This window comes from Electrophorus electricus, chromosome 4, assembly GCF_013358815.1.
Source record: "Electrophorus electricus isolate fEleEle1 chromosome 4, fEleEle1.pri, whole genome shotgun sequence".
In the NCBI taxonomy this organism is placed as follows: domain Eukaryota; kingdom Metazoa; phylum Chordata; class Actinopteri; order Gymnotiformes; family Gymnotidae; genus Electrophorus; species Electrophorus electricus.
In genome coordinates, this window is record NC_049538.1 from 4,506,439 (window position 1) to 4,526,308 (window position 19,870).

Below are 19,870 nucleotides of genomic sequence, written 5' to 3' on the forward strand. Positions count from 1 at the left end.
TTAAACCCCTGCCAGAGTGTGTGTGTGTGTGTGTGTGTGTGTGTGTGTGTGTGTGTGTGTGTGTGTGTGTGTGTGGTGTGTGTGTGTGTGTGTGTGTGTGTGTGTGTGTAAGTGTGGCAGCAGCTTTGAGGAACCTTCCCACCCCAGACACCCCAACAGCCACGCCCACCTGCCCCAGCGCATGACTCCTGCCCTGGGCACAGGTGGTTGTGCGTCTGCATGCCTGAACCACCAGGATGCCTGTTTGTCTCTATGAACCACAAATAACAAACAAACAAGCAGAATGCAGCTTTTAAACAGGTTCAGATTAATTACATCTCAAGCTAATACTGCAGAGGCCAAAAAGGTCTAATGTCTCTGATGATGCATTTGACATTAACATGCTTGTGATGATTTTCTGATGTAGCCTGTTTATAACACTGGGGAATAATGGGAACCCTTCCCCTAATGAAAAGCCAGCTCACTGCACTGCATCAAAACTGCCCTCCAAACATGCCCATGCATTACAAATTACTTTTGCATAACATTGCATTACATTTTTTTGGTGTGTGTACTGGTTTCTTTTTGGTCTGTGTGCTAGATGGACACGTGGCTCTCCTCAGTCAGAGAGACGGCAAGATGGGGTGAACAGCCCACAAATGAGAGAGCAGATGTGGGCAATGTGTTATAAACAGAAAAGCAGGGGGCATGACAGAACAGAGGCACTCTGTGTAGGTGTAATGAGTGAAGGGAGAACAGACTAATTGTAGAAACACGCAAGGACGCGCGCACACACACACACAGTCCAGCATCAGCTAAGGGCTACCCCGACATGGGAGGCTGCCCATTTTTCACTGTGCTAAATAGCAAACAAACTTAGAATTAGGCTTTCCTGCTCCCACCACAGTTCGACATATCAGTTCAACAGATCCAGTTACAAATTCTGTAGAGTGAAAATTAAGACCTTCCCTCTCCAACCTCACTGCCAGTGGTCTGGGTATCCTTGGCAACCACACTTCCTACACACCACACCAACCTCATTAGGTGGGTGAATCCTCATCTGGACTTTCTGAAGCCATTCCATTAAGCCCATGTCATCACCTTTAGGGTATACTGTCACAGTATATGACAGTGCATAACAGTATTTTCTCTCCTCTTTGTAGACTTAAATGGTTGCACAGATTCTGTGATTTACAGAGCCTCTGGGTGAAGGGAGACCCTCTGGGTTGCCCTCTTGATTGCGGTTAGGGAGAGAGATCCTCTGAGATGCTGTGGTTGGAGAAAGCGATCTTCTGATCCATTGTATTAAATGATTTAGAAACCAGAAGCTCCTATAACTGGTCTGGACTTCAATTAGCAGATCGCAGCTACAGGCTGGTACCACTAATGTCAATCATAATCATTGCTGGTCTTAAATCTCAATGCTACGAAGCAATCATCCCAAACTAGTCACACACACACACACATAAAACACATACAGATATTGCCTTGTCTTTTCCACACACTTGAAGAGAGATCTTGTTTCCTAGAGCATGGCTAAAACATCATCCACGGTAGCACGCAAATAATAATAAATGGTCTCTGAAAGCGTATGCAAAGCATAGGACAAATATTTTACAGGAGGCCGTGGGAACTTTAACCTCAGCCAATCTGTCCATCGTGCTGAAATAAATATATAAATAAATAAAAGTTTAATTCATTACATTACGATTGTATACAGGCAATAAAAGCAACAGAACTCTACAGTGAAACTAGTGGGTGAGGATCAGAGAAGGGTGAAGACACTGCTCAGTGCTAACAATACTCCATTAAATACACAGCTGTGGCCCACACAAACACAACCACCAGCTCTGCTCAACATGGAAGCTCAGTAGCAGAACTGCTCGGAGGTTGCATCCCGTTAAGCATTTCACCATGGTTACGTCGCTGTGTCTGACCAACTTGGCAGTGTGTCAGTATGACTGCATGCAAGCAGGAGTCACACATCTTTCTCCTCAGCCTGGTGACCTCTTTGAACTAGGCTACGCTGTACTTCATGGCTCACTGTAGTCTGTGCATGTCATACCTCTGTCTATTCTGAACAATGCTAGGATAATTGAGTTGAGCTTTGATTATACATTACTTCTTTAAAAACGCTCTTCACTTGGCTTGACTATGCTGAAGTTATGGCCCCTTTTGCAGGGGAGGGAGTGTCTCGGGGGGCCATGAAGGCTTTCGTGAACCAGGCTCAGCTACCAGTCCCTGCATAAACCAGGACATGGTCACCTTCTGACTGATGTTTAAGTGCTCAGATTTATAAGTGGCTAGTGCTCTGTGTTTCTGAGCGAGTGTATGTGTTTGTGTCTGTGAAAGTTATGGTGTGTCTGTGACAGGGTGCACTGCACACCACCCCGTGCACAAGTGGTCGCCTCGATGGTTCTGACCTAGTTTTTGGGTAGTCTAGCCATTAGGGATCGCTGATTACGTCACTTCATCACTGTCCTTAACCCAGCCCTCCCCTTTCTCTCTCTTCCTGTCTCTCCTTATCTCTCTCTCCCTCTCTTTCTGCCTGTCTCCCTCTCTATCGCTCTTCCTTTCTGTCTCTCTATCTCTCACTGTCTCTTTCCTTTTTTCTTTCCCTCTGAAAATAACTCTCTCTCTCCTTCTCTCTCTCTCTCTCTCTCTCTCTCTCTCTCTCCCTCTCTCTCTCTCTCTCTCTCTGTTGCGAGGCAGAGATCAGGAAGGCTGCTGCTGTGGTGATGCAGAACAGGGTGCTCTGCGTGTGCTGAACACAGCATGCCTGTTTGTTGGTTGCCTTCCACTGTGCTCCTCAGCGATCCCCTCATGATGCGATGCACCTGCACTAGTCTGTACTGGTCTGTGATATCAACCAGCTCAAAAACACATCAACCCAGTAGCTAAAAAAGGCTGAAAAGTGTTCCATTTTCTTACAGCATATTGTGCTAATTTGTGAAAGGGAGCATTCATGTATTTGCTATATTAAATGGATCAACCAAAAAAAAGCCTTTTTCAGGTAAGAAATCAGAAATTTAAGGAGCTGGCATAGAGTATACTTCTATCTGATAAGCCTATGATAGGCACCTGCCAATTCACAAAGAATTAATCTTTACTGAGCTCATTTTTCAGGTTTTAAATTCATTTATAAATCTTAAAGCTGAGGAAACAGTTAAAGTGAACATCTTCTTAGCGCAAGCTTGACAAAGCTGAATTCAGTACATCTCAGCTGTGACCTTGCAGCCCCTGCTGTTCCACAGACAGATGCGTCCTTGACATCTCTGTGGGAGACCCCAACTCTGCCATATGCCACACTGATCCCAGACCTGCTTCTGCCAGGCAAACAAGCCCGAATGCCCGGCAGATCAAACCTCAGTCTACATTAAAGTTTCACTAGCTGCACTGATAAGCTCCATACACTAAGGAGTATCAACATATCCAGTTTAAATGGTCTGCGGGTTACCGCTACATTGTCAAATTTTATTTTTCCAGTGAAGCCATGGACAATATCATGCTACTTTATTGAACTTATTTGACTAATAACAGTGTGCGTGCGGTGGATATTGTATGCAGTGCCATACCACTGTAGCATTGAGGCAGATAGGTTTGAACACACAGTCGGAAACCCATCGGAAACGTTTTTCATCACCCATTCAGACAGCTTGCAAATGGCACTGGTCAGTCTATAGCTTCAATTAGCACTTAGTCTGTGCCATCACTTCAGTTCACCTAAGACCCTGGCACATTGTCAGACCCCCTTTGCATTATGTGTGTGTCTAGACTGCCTCTTTTAGTACTGCAGACAGAAAACGGAACCCCGTGTATACTTCCACTTGTATGTGATAGGCATGAGCAGCAGAAGTAATAACAGATGTGTGTTTGGGACTGAAACAGGAGGTGGAGTGGCAGTTCTGCACAGTCATTACCATGAATTAGGCTCCCCCACCCCCACCCCTGACATGTTCTGTGCTTCTCCTTAATTGCTGTGAATAACTGCATTATCCACTAGGAAATCAGAAGAACATGTTTTCTGATGGAGCAGATAACAGTGTATTTTATGGATAAGGTTAATATATCTAGCTGGCCACCTTGAGATCTGCGGTCTCTTTAAATGATCATCATGAATCATTTAAATTCAGAGATATAGTGTGAAAAATTATAGTGAGGAGTAAAATGCCCTTATGGGGTCTTTTCTTTTTCCATTGAGACAGATGCTTTTCATTTTTCATTTCCCCTAAGACTTAAGCGCTTACTCGTATCTAATCTTGTTATTAGGATACGTTATTCTAGAGTACGGGACACGGAGGCTTTGTCATGGTGAGCTATTTAGATGCGAAGATGGCATACAGAGGAGCAGACAGCACGCGGCCGGCGGGGAAGGATGGGCGTCGGGGAGGAAGTCACTACCATGCAGACATGCTTTCATCTTCTATTGTAAGACGGAATATTACGACAGTCTTTTCTTAGTTTGTGAGCTGATGGCACGACATTACCCCAAAAAAAAAACAAAGCTAAAAAAAAAGAGTTATGCAAATGTAGATGTAGATCAAATTCAAAAGACGTACTTACGACGCGCAGGAAGCCTAACGAGTGAAGCAGCGCGCGACAGCCCAGCTGGCTTCTGGAGAGCGCGAGCAAGGGAGGGGGAAACAAGGTGTGTCCACCGCCGTGAAAAACCCAGAGCTACACGAGGCTCGGGGCGATTTTATCCGTACCAAAAAAAAAATTAACGAACGAACCCCCCTCCCAAAAAAATGTGCTTGGTGCAATTTAATGACAGGTAAAAAGACTTGATGTTTAACGACAGAAATGCCGTGAGTAATTGCTGGCAGCCGTTCAGCACACGCTAGTTAGGCGCCAGTACCCGGTCTAGTCCGCTGTCTCTACCCACCCTGATACAAGCGTTTTATCTGCAGCACCTACGGCAAACTGCTCGAAACAAAGACATGCGTGATGATACGGAGATCAGGATAACACCTTTTTCAGCTAGTATGAAAAATCCACAACGAACGATTAATTTGAAACACGCCGACTAACACGAATAACAAAAATATCCATGCGTTCCTGGTACGAGGGGTGAAATGAGTAATCCAGAAAAAAAACAACTCTCCGTTAAAACTTGGTTCAGAATATTGTACCCGGCCAACGGCGACGCGGGCAGCATCAGCACCAATCTCCGCGGAAAGCAACTGCGGAAAGCCCGTTACACCGGCGGCTAAACGAGGATCGCCCTGCGGCTTACCGAGACAGCCAGTCGGGGAATTTGGGGAACTCACATTTGTGGATCTAAAGTGCCAAAAAAAACCAAAACTATCTTGTATTAAAGGGGTCTAATTCCCCAGCGTCTCTTCGCTGTATTTGTCTTAGCTGAGACAAAGGCGAGAAAAACTCGAAAAGGTTTGGCTCGTTCAACAGCCACGGCCATGGCTTGCTAATCGCGTCCTGCAGTGGCCGGTTTTCTGCCAAATTTCTAGATTTTTCCTGAGAACTGAAAAAAAAAATGCACCGGGCAAACTCACTAGCTGCCGCATTAACGAGACCATGGCCTGAGCTACACGTAACGTTATCACTAAGACAAGCGAATGCACGAAGTAAAACGCGCTTTAAGATACTGCAGTGACAAAACAACTGCCTATAATAATTATAATAAATTGTCAAGCTTGAGGGAGTCTGCCTTGAGAATAGCAGCTAGCTAGCTATCGCCTCGATATGTAACCTAGAGGAGTTAAGACAAGACTGGCAGAAAAAAAGGATTTATTGAGAATTTATCTAAATGTCACTTCTTTATTTAAACTGACTCTTCTATACAGACAGTTACAAAGCGTTATTCACTAATCCATTAGCTAAAATGTGAGAAATAGAGCTAGCGGTAGCCGGCACGGCGAAATTAAATGCCTCTTTGATTTTGACAAAGGCAGGCCCTCACACACCCAGCATCGCCAGTTACAGTGGTGTTTAGATAATTCAGAGGCGTTAACTGAGACCCAACATCGGACCGTGTTACACAGTCAGATTATTCACGTGTAAGTCGTAGTTTAAATGGGCCCGTGTACTGCGGTGCCGGCGTTACTCACCTGTGCAGCACAGTTACCGTCCGTCCAACTGCAGCAGTCAGTCAGCACTAACACAGCTAACGGAGCCGTTTCATCGCTGGCCTGACAGGCGAGGGGGGCGCTAGAGAGCCCGCCCGAGAAAAACGGCGAGCTCCGCGATCTTTCGAATTTACCGTTTGGTCTTGATGAACTATTTGTGTTGAAATATGCCATCAGAACTGATATTGATCTCTCTACTTAGTCTCCATAAGCACCGATTAGTCTTCTTAAGGTATACGGCTATAGCGCGCGCACGCGTACGAGCGCGAGCGCGAGCGCACTCAGGCGCGCGCACTGACACGAGTATCCTTGTGCATGCGCTTAGCCAAGACCTTCACCTTAACATTATCACGCCTTGAGGTTTCTGTATACTTAAAAGCAAAGCAAAACACAAAACAAAACATTCTAATGGTTTTGCAATAAACAATAGTCTACTGCAATTTTTTTCGTGGGGTTTGTTTTGTTTATTTTTACCAGAACATCTGACTTTGAACACTAATTTTATCTAACTATAAACATATTTTGAATGGCTGTGTTTCCCATTGAAAACTTTGATGTAGTTTTCTGGCTTTCCTGAAAACCACTCCTAGAATTTGAGTTTAATAAGGGTGGACTCTGGAGTTGCTTAGCAACCAGACCACTCGTGAATGAGTAGGCATTTTTTTCTAACAAGAGAGGAGGCAGAAAGAGGGAGAGAGAGAGAAAGAAAAAGAGAGAGAGGGACAAAGGGAGAGAGAGAGAGAGAGAGAGACAGAGAGAGACAGAGAGAGAGAGTAGGAAGAATTGAGATTCATAGATGTGGGTCTATATGTAATCGTATCATCGATCCTATCTGGACTGTTGCTTTTACTTTGATTTTGCCTGTAAACAAGTCTATATGGTATTCTTTTTTTCTTTCTGTATAACTACTCTTTAGTAAACCAACATGATTTGTATTTCAAACACATGGTTGTAACAGTTTAATGAGTTAATTAAACTGGTTAATTTGATTCAGTTTATATAAAATTTTAATAACTCCATCTCACATAATTGAAAAATAACAGTATTTGGAACATAAGCCATTTTATTTGGTTATATATTGTTACTCTTTTAAACTGAAAAGTGGACTGGGCAGTTCTTGTCATAAGGGTCTTTTTGCAAAGCAGGTCCAGTCCTGCAGTGACACAGCCCTTCACAGCACTGTGTTTTTCCCTCCTCCATTTGAAAGGCTTGATTATTACTGTACAGCGCTGTGGTTCTCTTTCACTGGATTGTAGGGATGCCTGGGGTGCTGCGCTGCAGACACAGATGATGTCATGCTGCTAGTTACACTTTCAGGCACAAGGTGGCGCCCTCGTCCCAGTGTTTTTACATTGTGTTTGAGGTGTGTTTTAGGGCATGGTAATCACAGTAGGCTTAACTTTTTTTTTTTCGTGGTGCATCACATTATCATGAATATATCACATGCAAAAACCTTTTATTCAGCATGTTCTATAACATAAATAGCTTTTTAAAAAGATTTAGGAGATTTAGGAGTTTTTCATTTCCATGTTGAGTGGGTACCAGATCTTGTAAGACTGACCATTGAAGCCTAGACATTGAAAGAGATAAAGCAACCTGTTAGACTTCTCAAACAAAATTGAACATTATTCACACTGAGCATTGCTAATGCAGAATAAAAACATTGTTCCAGTGGCATACCTGTGGCGTTTATCCAGACATGATGTGTTTAACAAAAGCTGTTTAACAAAAAGACCACAAGCAGTAACTGTTAAATTCCTGCACTACAGCAAGATCCATGGTAATTAGTAATGCATACTCTAATGTGGATAACAAATGGGTTTGAATGTACATCATCATGTTTTTGTACATCATCATGTGTGTGTGGGGGGGGGGGGGGGGTGCTGACATTCAAGCCTTGTGAATCTAAAAATATGATCTTAAAATGCTTCACATTCACATTAATACCTTCATAATTGATGCAGCCATTACCATCCTCTTGTCCTGCCACTATTTGTTCAACCTCTTTCTCTGTCATCCTCTCCCCTACAGGAAGACACCATTAAGGACCACAATTCAGTGATTCAGTGATTCAGTTCATTTTTCCACTCACAACACAGATAAACACCAAGCACCAAATTCAACGTTTTTCGGCGCTTTAATAATGCAATAATTCAGACAAATTTGGCAATACTTTTACATTTTACATACAGTTTGTTTCTGACACAGTTATCCTGTAATGCCAGTGTAGCTGCAGCCATTTGGAGTGGTTTGATTGTTTTTTGAGTGTTTTGTTTACCTAACGTTTGAAGCACGTGGCGTAGTTCTGCTCCCATTACAGTGCCATTTCCTTCTTTGTCAAAGACACGCAGCCCCTCCACAAAGTCCTCGAACGTGCCCCGGTCCTTTGACTTGGATATGTGCTGGAACATGGGCAGGAAGGTCTCAAAGTCCATGAGCTTGGTGTTCAGTTCTACAGTCAAAACAAGGTAGTCACAATCACCGACTGTACTAAACACAGGAACCTTACTAAACACAGGAACCTTACTAAACACAGGAACCTTACTAAACACAGGAACCTTACTGAACACAAGACCCTTACTAAACACATGAACCTTACTAAACACAGGAACCGTACTAAACACAAGACCCTTACTAAACACAGGAACCTTACTAAACACAAGACCCTTACTAAACACAGGAACCGTACTAAACACAAGACCCTTACTAAACACAGGAACCTTACTAAACACAGGAACCGTAATAAACACAAGACCCTTACTAAACACAGGAACCTTACTAAACACAAGACCCTTACTAAACACAGGAACCTTACTAAACACAAGACCCTTACTAAATGCAGGAACCTTACTAAACACAGGAACCTTACTAAACACAGGAACCTTACTAAACACAAGACCCTTACTAACCACAGGCACCGTACTAAACACAGGAACCTTACTAAACACAAGACCCTTACTAAACACAGGAACCGTACTAAACACAAGACCCTTACTAAACACATGAATCTTACTAAACACAGGGAACCTTACTATACACAGGGAACCTTACTAAACACAAGACCCTTACTAAACACTTGAACCTTACTAAACACAGGAACCTTACTAAACACAAGACCCTTACTAAACACATGAACCTTACTAAACACAGGAACCTTACTAAACACAAGACCCTTACTAAACACATGAACCTTACTAAACACAGGAACCTTACTAAACACAAGACCCTTATTAAACACAAGACCCTTACTAAACACAAGACCCTTACTAAATGCAGGAACCTTACTAAACACAAGACCCTTACTAAATGCAGGAACCTTACTAAACACAGGAACCTTACTAAACACAAGACCCTTACTAAACACAGGGAACCTTACTAAACACAGGAACCTTACTAAACACAAGACCCTTACTAAACACATGAACCTTACTAAACACAGGAACCTTACTAAATACAAGGCCCTTACTAAACACAGGAACCTTACTAAACACAAGACCCTTACTAAACACATAAACCTTACTAAACACAGGAACCTTACTAAACACAAGACCCTTACTAAACACAGGAACCGTACTAAACACAAGACCCTTATTAAACACATGAACCGTACTAAACATAAGACCCTTACTAAACACAGGAACCTTACTAAACACAAGACCCTTACTAAACACAGGAACCTTACTAAATACAAGGCCCTTACTAAACACAGGAACCTTACTAAACACAGGAACCGTACTAAACACAGGAACCTTACTAAACACAGGAACCGTACTAAACACAGGAACCTTACTAAATATCTTTACCTTACCAAGACCCTTAACATGCCTGTTTATGATGGCTAAAGCAAAGCAACAGATGAATACATTGTTAACACATTGATCCCAAACTAGATAGATAGTTAGAAAGTCAGACAGACAGACAGACAGACAGACAGACAGACAGACAGATAGATAGATAGATAGATAGATAGATAGATAGATAGATAGATAGATAGATAGATAGATAGATAGATAGATAGATAGATAGATAGATAGATAGATAGATAGATAGATAGATAGATAGATAGATAGATATAGATAGATGAGCAATGGCTTTCACCTTCTCACCTTCAAGCTTGGGTTTGCCTAGCACTCTCATGACCTCAGCATTGGTAGGGTTTTGGCCCAGCGCCCTCATGACATCACCACACTGGGCGTAGGAGATCTTCATCTCTCCATGCGCTGTTCTGTCAAACAGCATGAAGGCCTCCTTAAACTCTGTTTGGGCAGACGGAATGCGAAGTTGCTTTCCTTGTCTTTTTCCTTAACCTTTATTTATCCAGTTTAAGCACATGAAGATTTTTTTTATTTTCACATGGAGACTGTTGTACAAGATACTTAAGAAAGTGTTAACACAGTGCTAGTCTGAGCCCCTGATACCTGATGCCAAGTATTCCAAGTGGTTTGCTTTACTTCTGAATACGTTCTGTGATCATTTCCTCAAAAATGACCAACTGCACATATGTTTGAAAACATTAACTATATTGGAATTAATGAATACCTTCAATCTGATCAGGACTGAATTCAATCTGGGAAAAGAAAGGACAGAGAGTCAAGCATCTTTTTTTGCACTGCACCTCATTCACCAGGAGGAAAAAAAAAAAACGATTTGGTTGTCACACAATGTAATATATGCGTTTAGTAACCGTTGTGCCCCTACTTAACAGAAAATGATTAGTTCTCCATATCCATGCATTTGACGACATTTCCTGCTAAATCTGCCCAACAGCAAAACAAGCCGTATGGGATCAGTCATCTCCCCGCCGCCCAAAATCCATTAAGCAGCGCTGCAGATGCTAGCAGCACCCAGGAGGAGAGGCAGGCTTATTCACACTCATGCCGTCAAGGTCGTTCACTGCAGTCTCCTCCCCATCCATTACAGGATCTAAGAATAACGGGCGGCTGTTGCAGGACCAGGGGAGTGACTGTGAAACCCCATCCTCTCTGCCCCATCTCTGGGGTGTAAGATGGGGTAAGCCTGGATCACAGGCATGCTAAGCTCCAACAGGGGACCTCTTATGTAGAGCTCAGACTGCGTGGAAAGCCGCAAACACCAAATGGAAAGACAGGTGGAGTGTCACGATGAAAAGAAAACAGCCTTACAAGGTCATGTCAACTGAATAGAGAAAGAAAAGAAAGGCATGTGTATATACATCTATTATGGACATGCAAAATAATGTGAGGTTTCTGAAAATGTGTTTTTAACTCAATGTTTAGGCTGTGGGGCTCCTGACTGCGTAAATGTCCTGATGTCACTGTAATAGCAATGTAATCTGAGATCTCGTTTTGGAAGGTGAATTATTTTGGGCTGAGGAAAACAGATGCCATTGTCCTACAGACCATGGACTGATTTTATGAGGAGGACATGGCTTCTGTTAAACACCATGCTAAACACCATGCTAAACACCATGTTAAACACCAGTTGATCCAGATGAGAGGGAAGGCTGTCACCACAGTAGGGTTCCGGAGATGCCTTTCATGTGAATTAAGTAAGGCCACGAATGTTGGTCATGTATGACGTGTTTCTGTGCCCATTGGTTAAGGACTGAAACATACAACTCTACTGTATAATGTTGTACATTACCACCTTTCACACATACATTAATAAAACCTTAAGCGACGATGGATGCAAACAGTCACCGGCGTTGCCTCTACAAGGTTCATGCTGTTTGAATGTTAGTACCTTTCAGCCAATGGAATACTCTGGCCCCTAGCAACGATTCTTTTCCATGCTGCACATATCTATGGGTTTTGACGGTGTTGTTTTAGACAGCTGGATTAGTAATGGGCACAGTGAAATACTCACCGCGATGCTCTTCGGGTCAAACTCTGGCTCCTTGGGCTTCTCCGGTTCCGGAGGAGGAGCAAGCTTTACTGGCTCTTTCTTGGGCTCTGGTTTTTTGGGACCCATGTTTCTGAGATGGACTAGGCTGAGGAAGAGCGATTCAAAAGGAGGTCAGAAAGGTTTGGAAATGAGGCACAGAGGTCAGACCAAGCCCGGACAGGTTTTATACTCACCTCCAGCTCCCTCCGGCAGAACCAGAGGGATGGACCAGCCTATCCGAGGCACCGTCATGTCCCTTACAAGGTCTGTAGGATGGGGGCGCGGAGTGACAAGTCTCCACAAGCGAGCCTCTTCAAACACTCCCAGTGGAGAGCTTTAGCATGTCCACATATTGTTCTCAGTATAATGATGACAGGTTAATAGCAAGGCCTTTAAAGTTATTTTGCAGCAATGCTGGAGGGAGGTGCATGTGGTGGGGTAGGGAGCTGAACAAACAGTACTACAAAACCTGTGCTGTTCTCCCTTTATATTGGATGCCTGTAAGAAGTACATGGTGTATATAGCCAGCATACTTTTTTTTAAGCCGCAGTGTGGCCTGCTTTTACTGTGGCATGTGTTTAAAGGGGCCTCGAAGGTGATGCACTCCTGGGATCTGCAGTGGACTTCAAACTGGATGAATTATGGTTGGCCAGATGATGGAGGGACTACTTGGGACTTATGGAGGATCCCCGTGGAACAGGGTGGGACCTCGCCTAGTGTACTGTTTATAGTACTGTTTTAAAGAACTATATTGTGGTGAACTGCAAGCTAACAGCAGATTCTGAACTTCGTAGTCAATACAAAAAAAAAAAAAATTTGACCTACTCACTGCAGTTGTTCTAGTATAACAGATGCTCTGTGGTACAGATCTTTAATGGCTTTTATCTTTTGGTGAAAGACACTAAGTATTTGTGGGGAACACTTTTCTTGATGGAGATCATGTGATCAAGAAAGAATTAATTGCAGGCTTACAAAACTATCAAAATAGTCTCTTGTATTCAAATTATCTCTGATGTATGAACTTCAAGCAAAATCCCAAGAATAAAAAAGAAGAAATCTACACTCATTGATTGCTGTCATCAAATATTTATTTTCCACATTAACCTAGCAAGCTGTGAAATGATTGAACATAATACATGCAGCATACATGCGATTTGCCATTTTAGAGAGAGGAAAAAACATACACCAAAAATTAACAAGTGCACTAAAAACAGCAACATTGATATTTACAACATATATCTTACAAAGATAAGATCCCATACAGTTGATAAAGATCATCATCACTACAGATCAATATCCTACATCTTAAACAGAGGTACAAATTACAACACCAAATTACTCTTTATATGCTCATAGTCTTTTGAAAATATCCTAATATTGACCCCCAAAAAGTCACCGACCACAACAATGGTGACAATCTTTAGTCAGAGCATCCGGAGTAAATGTCTCCTACTCAAAGATCAAAAACATTTCCCTCTTTAGTAAATGGGTGTCCAGAACACTTCCCCTCCCTATCTTGGCCACCGCTTCAATACAGACACAATTTTCGGAATGAGTATTATGATCTGTTTTGATACAATGATTCACTATTGGTGAGATAGGATCACCACATCTGATAGCAATCTTTTGTTCACCAAGCCTGCCAGGGACAATGTTTCCCAGAAAGCTCTGGGTCGCTCCCAATCTCCTAACTACACTTGCTCCTAGTTACCTTTATTCTTGAGCCTTGTTTGTAATTTATCACTCATTTTCTGGTTGTGACCTAAGGCTGTTATTACAGTTCCTGCCTTTTTTGCCTGTCGTGTTTTGGATTGTTTTATTTAGACTTCACGCTGCTCCAGTAAAGCCATACATTTCTACTTGCATGTGACTCTTGTCTTTCCTGCTTCCCAAAACTAACATGTGGTTGTTTTTCCCACATTTCCTACATGACCACACAGTCATAGTAACAGATGCACCACATGTATTGTGTTACATATAATCCTCTGATGAAATGTTTGCTTCTAATTTAGGGAGTAAAACTTTCGGTTTTTAAAATATTATTACAATGTACATAATAGTCACATGGAAAACAATAAGGTGAGGGATCAAACACAGGTGGAACATGATGATAGTGGTTTTACCAACACATCTCCAAGGCCGCTTTTGAAGGAGAAAATAAGATTTTTAAAAGTAGGCCAACATTTCTTCATAATGTCGCGAATTGCTCTGCATGTTATATGTTAATGGACACACAACCAATATAGTTTTTTTTTCTGTCGTGGATGAAGCCTAAGAAATTTGGACACAGTTGGTCCAAGCACACTCAAGGATAACGATGTTACCCCAAACATTCCTTAAGCTCCTTCAGATTTTGATATCAATCACCACATCACAAATTCTACGACTCCTGAGAATCCTACACATATGACTGTATGGAAGACCCTTTTAAAGATGAAAACGTGTATTTTCTCAAAAGTGTAGTATGTAAGCTACTGCCCAAATTGTTTATCCTCACATCCGAAAAAATCTATGAATGTTTATGTGATAATCTCACAGCAGAATGCCTGAGTCTGTGCTCTAGTGCAGCACCGGAACTCTGTTGTCCCACTGGCAGCTATTTATATAAATAATAAATAGTACATTTTAGCCAACAAATGTTGCATTCCAAATGGCCCTTTATATAGTATAAGAAACAGTCTTTAGTATGTAGGAATACCACCTCCAGAAATATTTTCAGTGAGTCAGTCAAAGTGGGATCCAGTTTGTGTCTTTAAAAAAACTCAAAATTCCCTTTAGAGCTTTCATAGGTTGTTTCTGCCCTGGTGTAAATCTGACACCCAGTGTGTGAATCATTCCGGGACTGAAGCAGTTTCATACCATGTAGTTAAATGGAGCCATGGATAGCAAGTGACAGTTATGACATAAGACCACCCCCCTGCTGTGTGGGCTCTGTGTACGCAGAGTGTGTACTCCAGTTGCCCCTGCAAGGATGCTGGACAGAAGGATACAGGGCAAGCACAAGTGGTTTCATGTTTCTGAAGCTTTCTAAACTGCATCAGAAGAGGTGTTGCCAGGATAGCAGGGTAACGATAATAGCCTACAGCGTCATTCAATAAAGGAAAAAATTAATTAAAAGGAAGCCATACTTTGAGGCAAAAAAACTGACATAGAGACTTGGGTTTAGGTCACCAGTTTGTTTTGGGCTATTTTGGGAGCTATGTTAAAGCCGAAACATGACCGTGTGAGGGAGATCTCTGAAAACACACAGTGTTCGTATTGCCCCAACATAAATCTATCTCATATAAATCAAACACAACAAGGAGTCTCACGACTGTTTAAAAATAATTAGGCTTTTCCCAAAAACTTGGCAATGGCTGCTGGGACTGATTATGACTCGTCTGTAATTATATGCAGGACGGAGGAATTTTTGCTCCTTCTCAAGGATGTGGTGATGACATGGGGGAGGAGAAATGGACAAAGATGGGGGAGGACAAAGAGGTGGAGACAGGAAGGAGACAGAAAAGGAGACAGGAAGGAGACAGAAAAGGAGACAGGAAGGAGACAGAAAAGGAGACAGGAAGGAGACAGAAAAGGAGACAGAAAAGGAGACAGGAAGGAGACAGGAGAAGGGACTAGGGAGGAATTTGGGGTCACAACCTACTTTGTGTGTTATAATATTTCTGAATAAGGGTAATACTTACTGAATAAGGGGGACTCCTGTGTGGCATCTTCTATCCGGATATAAACCTCGTTTTTGACGGTACTGCACTGTAAACGTCCAGTAATGCGAGCAGTGTGACCCACTGTCTACTGCCCTCTGCTGGTAAATAACCGAAGCTAAGATAAGGCACTATTAACCCCAAAGGAAAATGTGAGTGTTCCAGTAGTGCACACGCAAGGCAGCCATAGAATACACATTGGGTAGGTGGGCATAATAAAACAAAATAGATGATATATTTATATTATATATATTTGGTTCACTATTTAGTTGCACAGTACATCGATACATTTCTTTGTGCAACATATCGTGTGATTTTTGTAGTTTCAGGAATTGTACAAATAGAGCTAAGCCTGTCACAGTAAGCTCTGATTTCATTCTTGTTCTGATTTCAGGTTCTTGTTCTGATTTCACAACATCATGTAAACATTTCACAGAGCAACATCTGGTATTGGGCAGAGTCCTGAGTCTCAGTTCAGTCTAGGCACACCCCTGCATGTGCCCTATGTAGTCTGAGGTCCTGTTGTATCTTGGCCAGCTCATCAAGCCTGCTGGGTATCTGATGACTGGCATGGCAGTGTTTATGATTTTGAATACATTCTAGCAAAATGACATTCAAGCGACTCTTCAACACTTGCCTTACCCAATGGAGGACCTCGGATGTTGCTGACGTTCCCATTTCTGCTTCATGGTTCACATGCGGTCCGAGAGTCTCCAGGAATTTGTCATTGTCCTCCAGGTCTGTCATATGGCCTTTGGGAAGTTCACATCCCCCGTCCTGTTGGGAGTTTCTCTTATTATTATCAGCCAACCACTCCAGCCCAAATCACATGAGTTTTTATATATATATATATATATATATATATATATATATATATATATATATATATATATATATATATATACACATATACACACACACACACACGTCAAGATCTCCCCTGTGTAGGAATGACCTTCTCACTAGTTCAGCACACCCACATCAACAGATGAAAAAATCACACTAAACTCCCATCATAAAATCAGCATTTAGATTGTAAGGAGGTATCAATAAGTTTAACTGATTCACACACGAGATACAGAACATACTGTTCAACCGTGCATTAGTAAGTGTATGCACCTTGATGCATACGTGTAAGATATATAGGAACTTAGGGTTAGGGTTAGGGTTAGACAATATTTACGCCTGAGCTGTGTTGCAAGACGTAGCCAGCAGATGGGGCCATTATGCTGCCAATATTAGATTAAATGGACTTGTGTTTGAAGCAGGTGGAAACATTCTTTTTGGAGTGGTTCCTTTATCAGCCACTGGAGTCACATTTGCAGCAACACATGCATTACTGTAAATAATCTTAGCGCTTATATTTATTCAAACAAACAAACAAAAAAACACACTTCCCACACAAAGATTGCTATATGCTATTTATAGTCATTGAGAGTCTGTGGTTCGCAGTTCTGTTCAGTCGAGTTTGTACTACAACACTAATTAATGATAAAGGCTATAGTAACTATTAATCTGCTATTGTCAATTATAGAGTACACAGCTAAATATTTAGTTTTTATTTTGCTCAAATTTGCCTCCAGGATTAGCTGGATTATCCTACAGCTACTAATCACTGGCAGGCTTAAATCTAAACTTAAACACAGAAGGTAAGACATATAAACATGTTGGCCGAATTACAAAGATAACATCCAAACTTATCTTCTATTTAAATCTTGATTGGGAGTTCGGGGCGGGCCATGCTCGGGGTGGGGGTGGGGGTGAGGGGGAAGTGACAGTCTAGAGAATCTGCTGTGTGAGGATCCTGTTAGGCTTTCAGGGGATGAAAAGACTGCTTGAAGGATGTGCTTTCAAATGAATGCTCTCTATTCATCTGACATCCTGTTTTCCTCCACAGACGTTCCAAAAAAAAATCCACAGTCGCACATTTGCCATTACAGAGCATATAAAATATGTGCATTTGTTTTATTTCTGCCTCTCTCTCTCTTTCTCTATGTCTCTCTCTCTGTGGGTGCTTGCTTGGGTCAGATTTGTTACATGGTGCACTGTAGGATGGTGTACTATCAACCTAAAATCATCCTAATGTCCATGACATAGGCCATATCAGTTATTGCTCTCTGTAACTTAAAATAACCGTGAAGACAAAATAATCAAAACGCATAAGGAAGTATGTAAAAAGTTGCAAAAAATGTGAGGCAGTCACCATGATGCTTTAATGAAAATCTTGACGAACTGTCCAAATAAAGAGTTCATGAAATGTCAGCACATTTGTAAAATGTCGTGCATGCGTGTAATTTTGATGAATATGCTTTGTGTATTTGCAGTGCATTTTTTGATCTGCAGTGCGATGGGTCTTCTCAGCCAACGTAGTTTGGCATTGGCACCTACAAGTTATAAGAGGGTGCAAAATAACCAGCCATTAATTTTAAGGGAAAATTGGAAATATGGAGAACATGGAAACATGGGTGGAGAAGTGTTCATATTTAACATATTTTACATAAAAAAGGACTATTACAAAAGCTATACATGCATTCTAATGACTAAACATCACTAATGAGCATCATTATTATATAATCTCTTTTATGATATCATTGACATCATTTCTACAACTACCAGGGGTTACTCTTCCGGTGTAGTCTTTCAGTGTTCCAATGATTCGAACTTCCTACAATCAGAAAAAGGCCCCCAGAGCCAATAAGGCTTGGTCTGCCCATCACTGCCAGTAGCTAAAGACTAAGCAAGAACTATAGAGGCTAAACTAATGTGGAACTAAGAACAATGATGTGGAAAAACAGTGTGACAGAGGAAGTGAAAACAGTGTGACAGAGGAAGTGAAAACAGTGTGACAGAGGAAGTGAAAACAGTGTGACAGAGGAAGCACAAGGGTGTCACATATCAATGCAACATCATAACGCTTTCCATTGAAATTTAGTCCGGCTTGAGTAGCAGCTTTTGAAATCTCCAATGAATTCATTAACATAGTCATCAACACATTGGTTTGCTAGTTCCCAAATACACTGCTATCAAAAAGGAGTGAACCAACACAACAGTGTAGAGAGTAAGGTCATAGGATCCAATAGGTACTTATAGACCTTTTGCTCTCAAAAATTTGAGCAGATCCGAGAGTGTGGTATATTATATCATACGGTCCTTTCAGCAAGATCCTGTGATTACACATGAGGATCCGTCAAGATCTTCTATCAGACTCTTTAGCTGGACTACTGAATCATAAAATAACTTATTTTCATCAATCTGAAAATTCTCTGACATAAAACCTTCAGTACAGTCAGCAAAATCCTCCTCCTCTGATTCAGAATGTATATAGGGGAGTGAATCAGTGTTCAGAATTCAAAATGTTGTTAATGAAGCAGACCACCATGGTGTTAGTGAAGTGGAACATGCTGCTAATTCAGTGTGTATGTTTATGGGTTTTAAATCAAATACCACATAGTGATGATGGTGAACAGTGCCTCCAACACAGAGAGGCCTGGTGACAGTGGAGCCATTGGCATGAATGCAGATTTAATTCTGTGTGCTGAAAACTGTGAGACTAATAAATAATAATAATTATATGAGGGCTGTCTGTATTTTTCCTGTAATATATATGGATTCAAAACCATAGACACTGCTTGTCATAACAGGGACTGTATGATGTTCATTATATGTTGCTGGACAATGAAAAAGCACAATATATCTTCTGTTTTCAAAAAAGAAAAGTAAGCATGCGAGCAAAAAAAACCCAACCAAACAAACAAACAAAAACAAATTAAAAAAACAAAACAAAAATAAATACATTTTTAAATACAGCAGGTGCCCGCTTATTGTATCCTTAACTTATGTAATATGAATAGAATCGCCTTAAACAGAAGAAGCTACATTAACTTCGTCTGAACACAAACACAAGAACGAATGCCTTGCCCTCTGGAACACGTACATGTCTCAATGTCAACGTCCATTAAAAGCCCAGTATAATTTCGGCGTTTGACGATTATCCCACTTGAAATCTTGCAGTTTTCATAACCCTTTACGAGCGCGAGAAACGAGATGCTGGCATCGTGTCATAAGTGGTGATCCTACCTGAAGCAACTCTCAGGTTTCATAAGACACCAATGCATAAGCAACAGCTGCCCCACAGCGCACTCTCCGAGATTGAGGGAAAAAGTTCTCGCCGAGGACTTAGACGAAAACTAACCTTCGGTCTAAAACTGAAGTCAAAGGGAAATTTCTGTTTTACTGGATAAG

At 41.6% G+C, this 19,870-nt stretch overlaps 2 protein-coding genes and 2 long non-coding RNA genes across 13 annotated transcripts in view; 1 reads left to right on the forward strand and 3 right to left on the reverse strand.

Annotated features, from left to right (window-relative positions):
* The window catches only part of maptb (microtubule-associated protein tau b), a 29,558-nt gene extending 23,236 nt beyond the window's left edge, over nt 1–6,322 (reverse strand). For 2 of the 8 annotated variants that reach the window (XM_027026727.2, XM_027026726.2), the window contains exon 1: nt 6,048–6,308. The gene's annotated coding sequence lies outside the window, so the exon portion shown is untranslated. Of the gene's footprint in view, nt 1–4,538; nt 4,628–6,047 lie in introns of those variants that run through there. The other 6 variants (XM_027026724.2, XM_027026723.2, XM_027026721.2 and 3 more) reach the window with 6 other exon arrangements.
* LOC118241129 lies at nt 4,549–10,843 on the forward strand. Its single transcript, XR_004775855.1, has 3 exons — nt 4,549–4,627; nt 8,409–8,533; nt 10,833–10,843. It is a non-coding gene; the product is annotated as an uncharacterized LOC118241129 (long non-coding RNA).
* Nucleotides 7,111–12,115, reverse strand: myl4 (myosin, light chain 4, alkali; atrial, embryonic). Of its 2 annotated transcripts, XM_027026718.2 has the most exons (8): nt 11,910–12,115; nt 10,605–10,632; nt 10,172–10,321; nt 8,344–8,517; nt 8,013–8,090; nt 7,746–7,783; nt 7,627–7,635; nt 7,111–7,340 (listed from the first exon to the last, which is right to left on the reverse strand). In XM_027026718.2, exons 1-6 carry the CDS (start codon nt 12,012–12,014, stop codon nt 7,755–7,757), a joined length of 564 nt encoding a protein of 187 aa, XP_026882519.1. In that variant the 5' UTR covers nt 12,015–12,115; the 3' UTR covers nt 7,111–7,340; nt 7,627–7,635; nt 7,746–7,754. The 2 variants fall into 2 exon arrangements, with proteins under 2 accessions (XP_026882519.1, XP_026882518.1); XM_027026717.2 differs by having other exon boundaries at nt 7,111–7,635.
* Nucleotides 12,116–13,004: 889 nt separating this feature from the next.
* Nucleotides 13,005–19,870, reverse strand: LOC113587834. Of its 2 annotated transcripts, none has more exons than XR_004775854.1 (4): nt 19,563–19,870; nt 16,271–16,405; nt 15,611–15,726; nt 13,005–15,006 (listed from the first exon to the last, which is right to left on the reverse strand). It is a non-coding gene; the product is annotated as an uncharacterized LOC113587834 (long non-coding RNA). The 2 variants fall into 2 exon arrangements; XR_003411793.2 differs by having other exon boundaries at nt 15,611–15,729.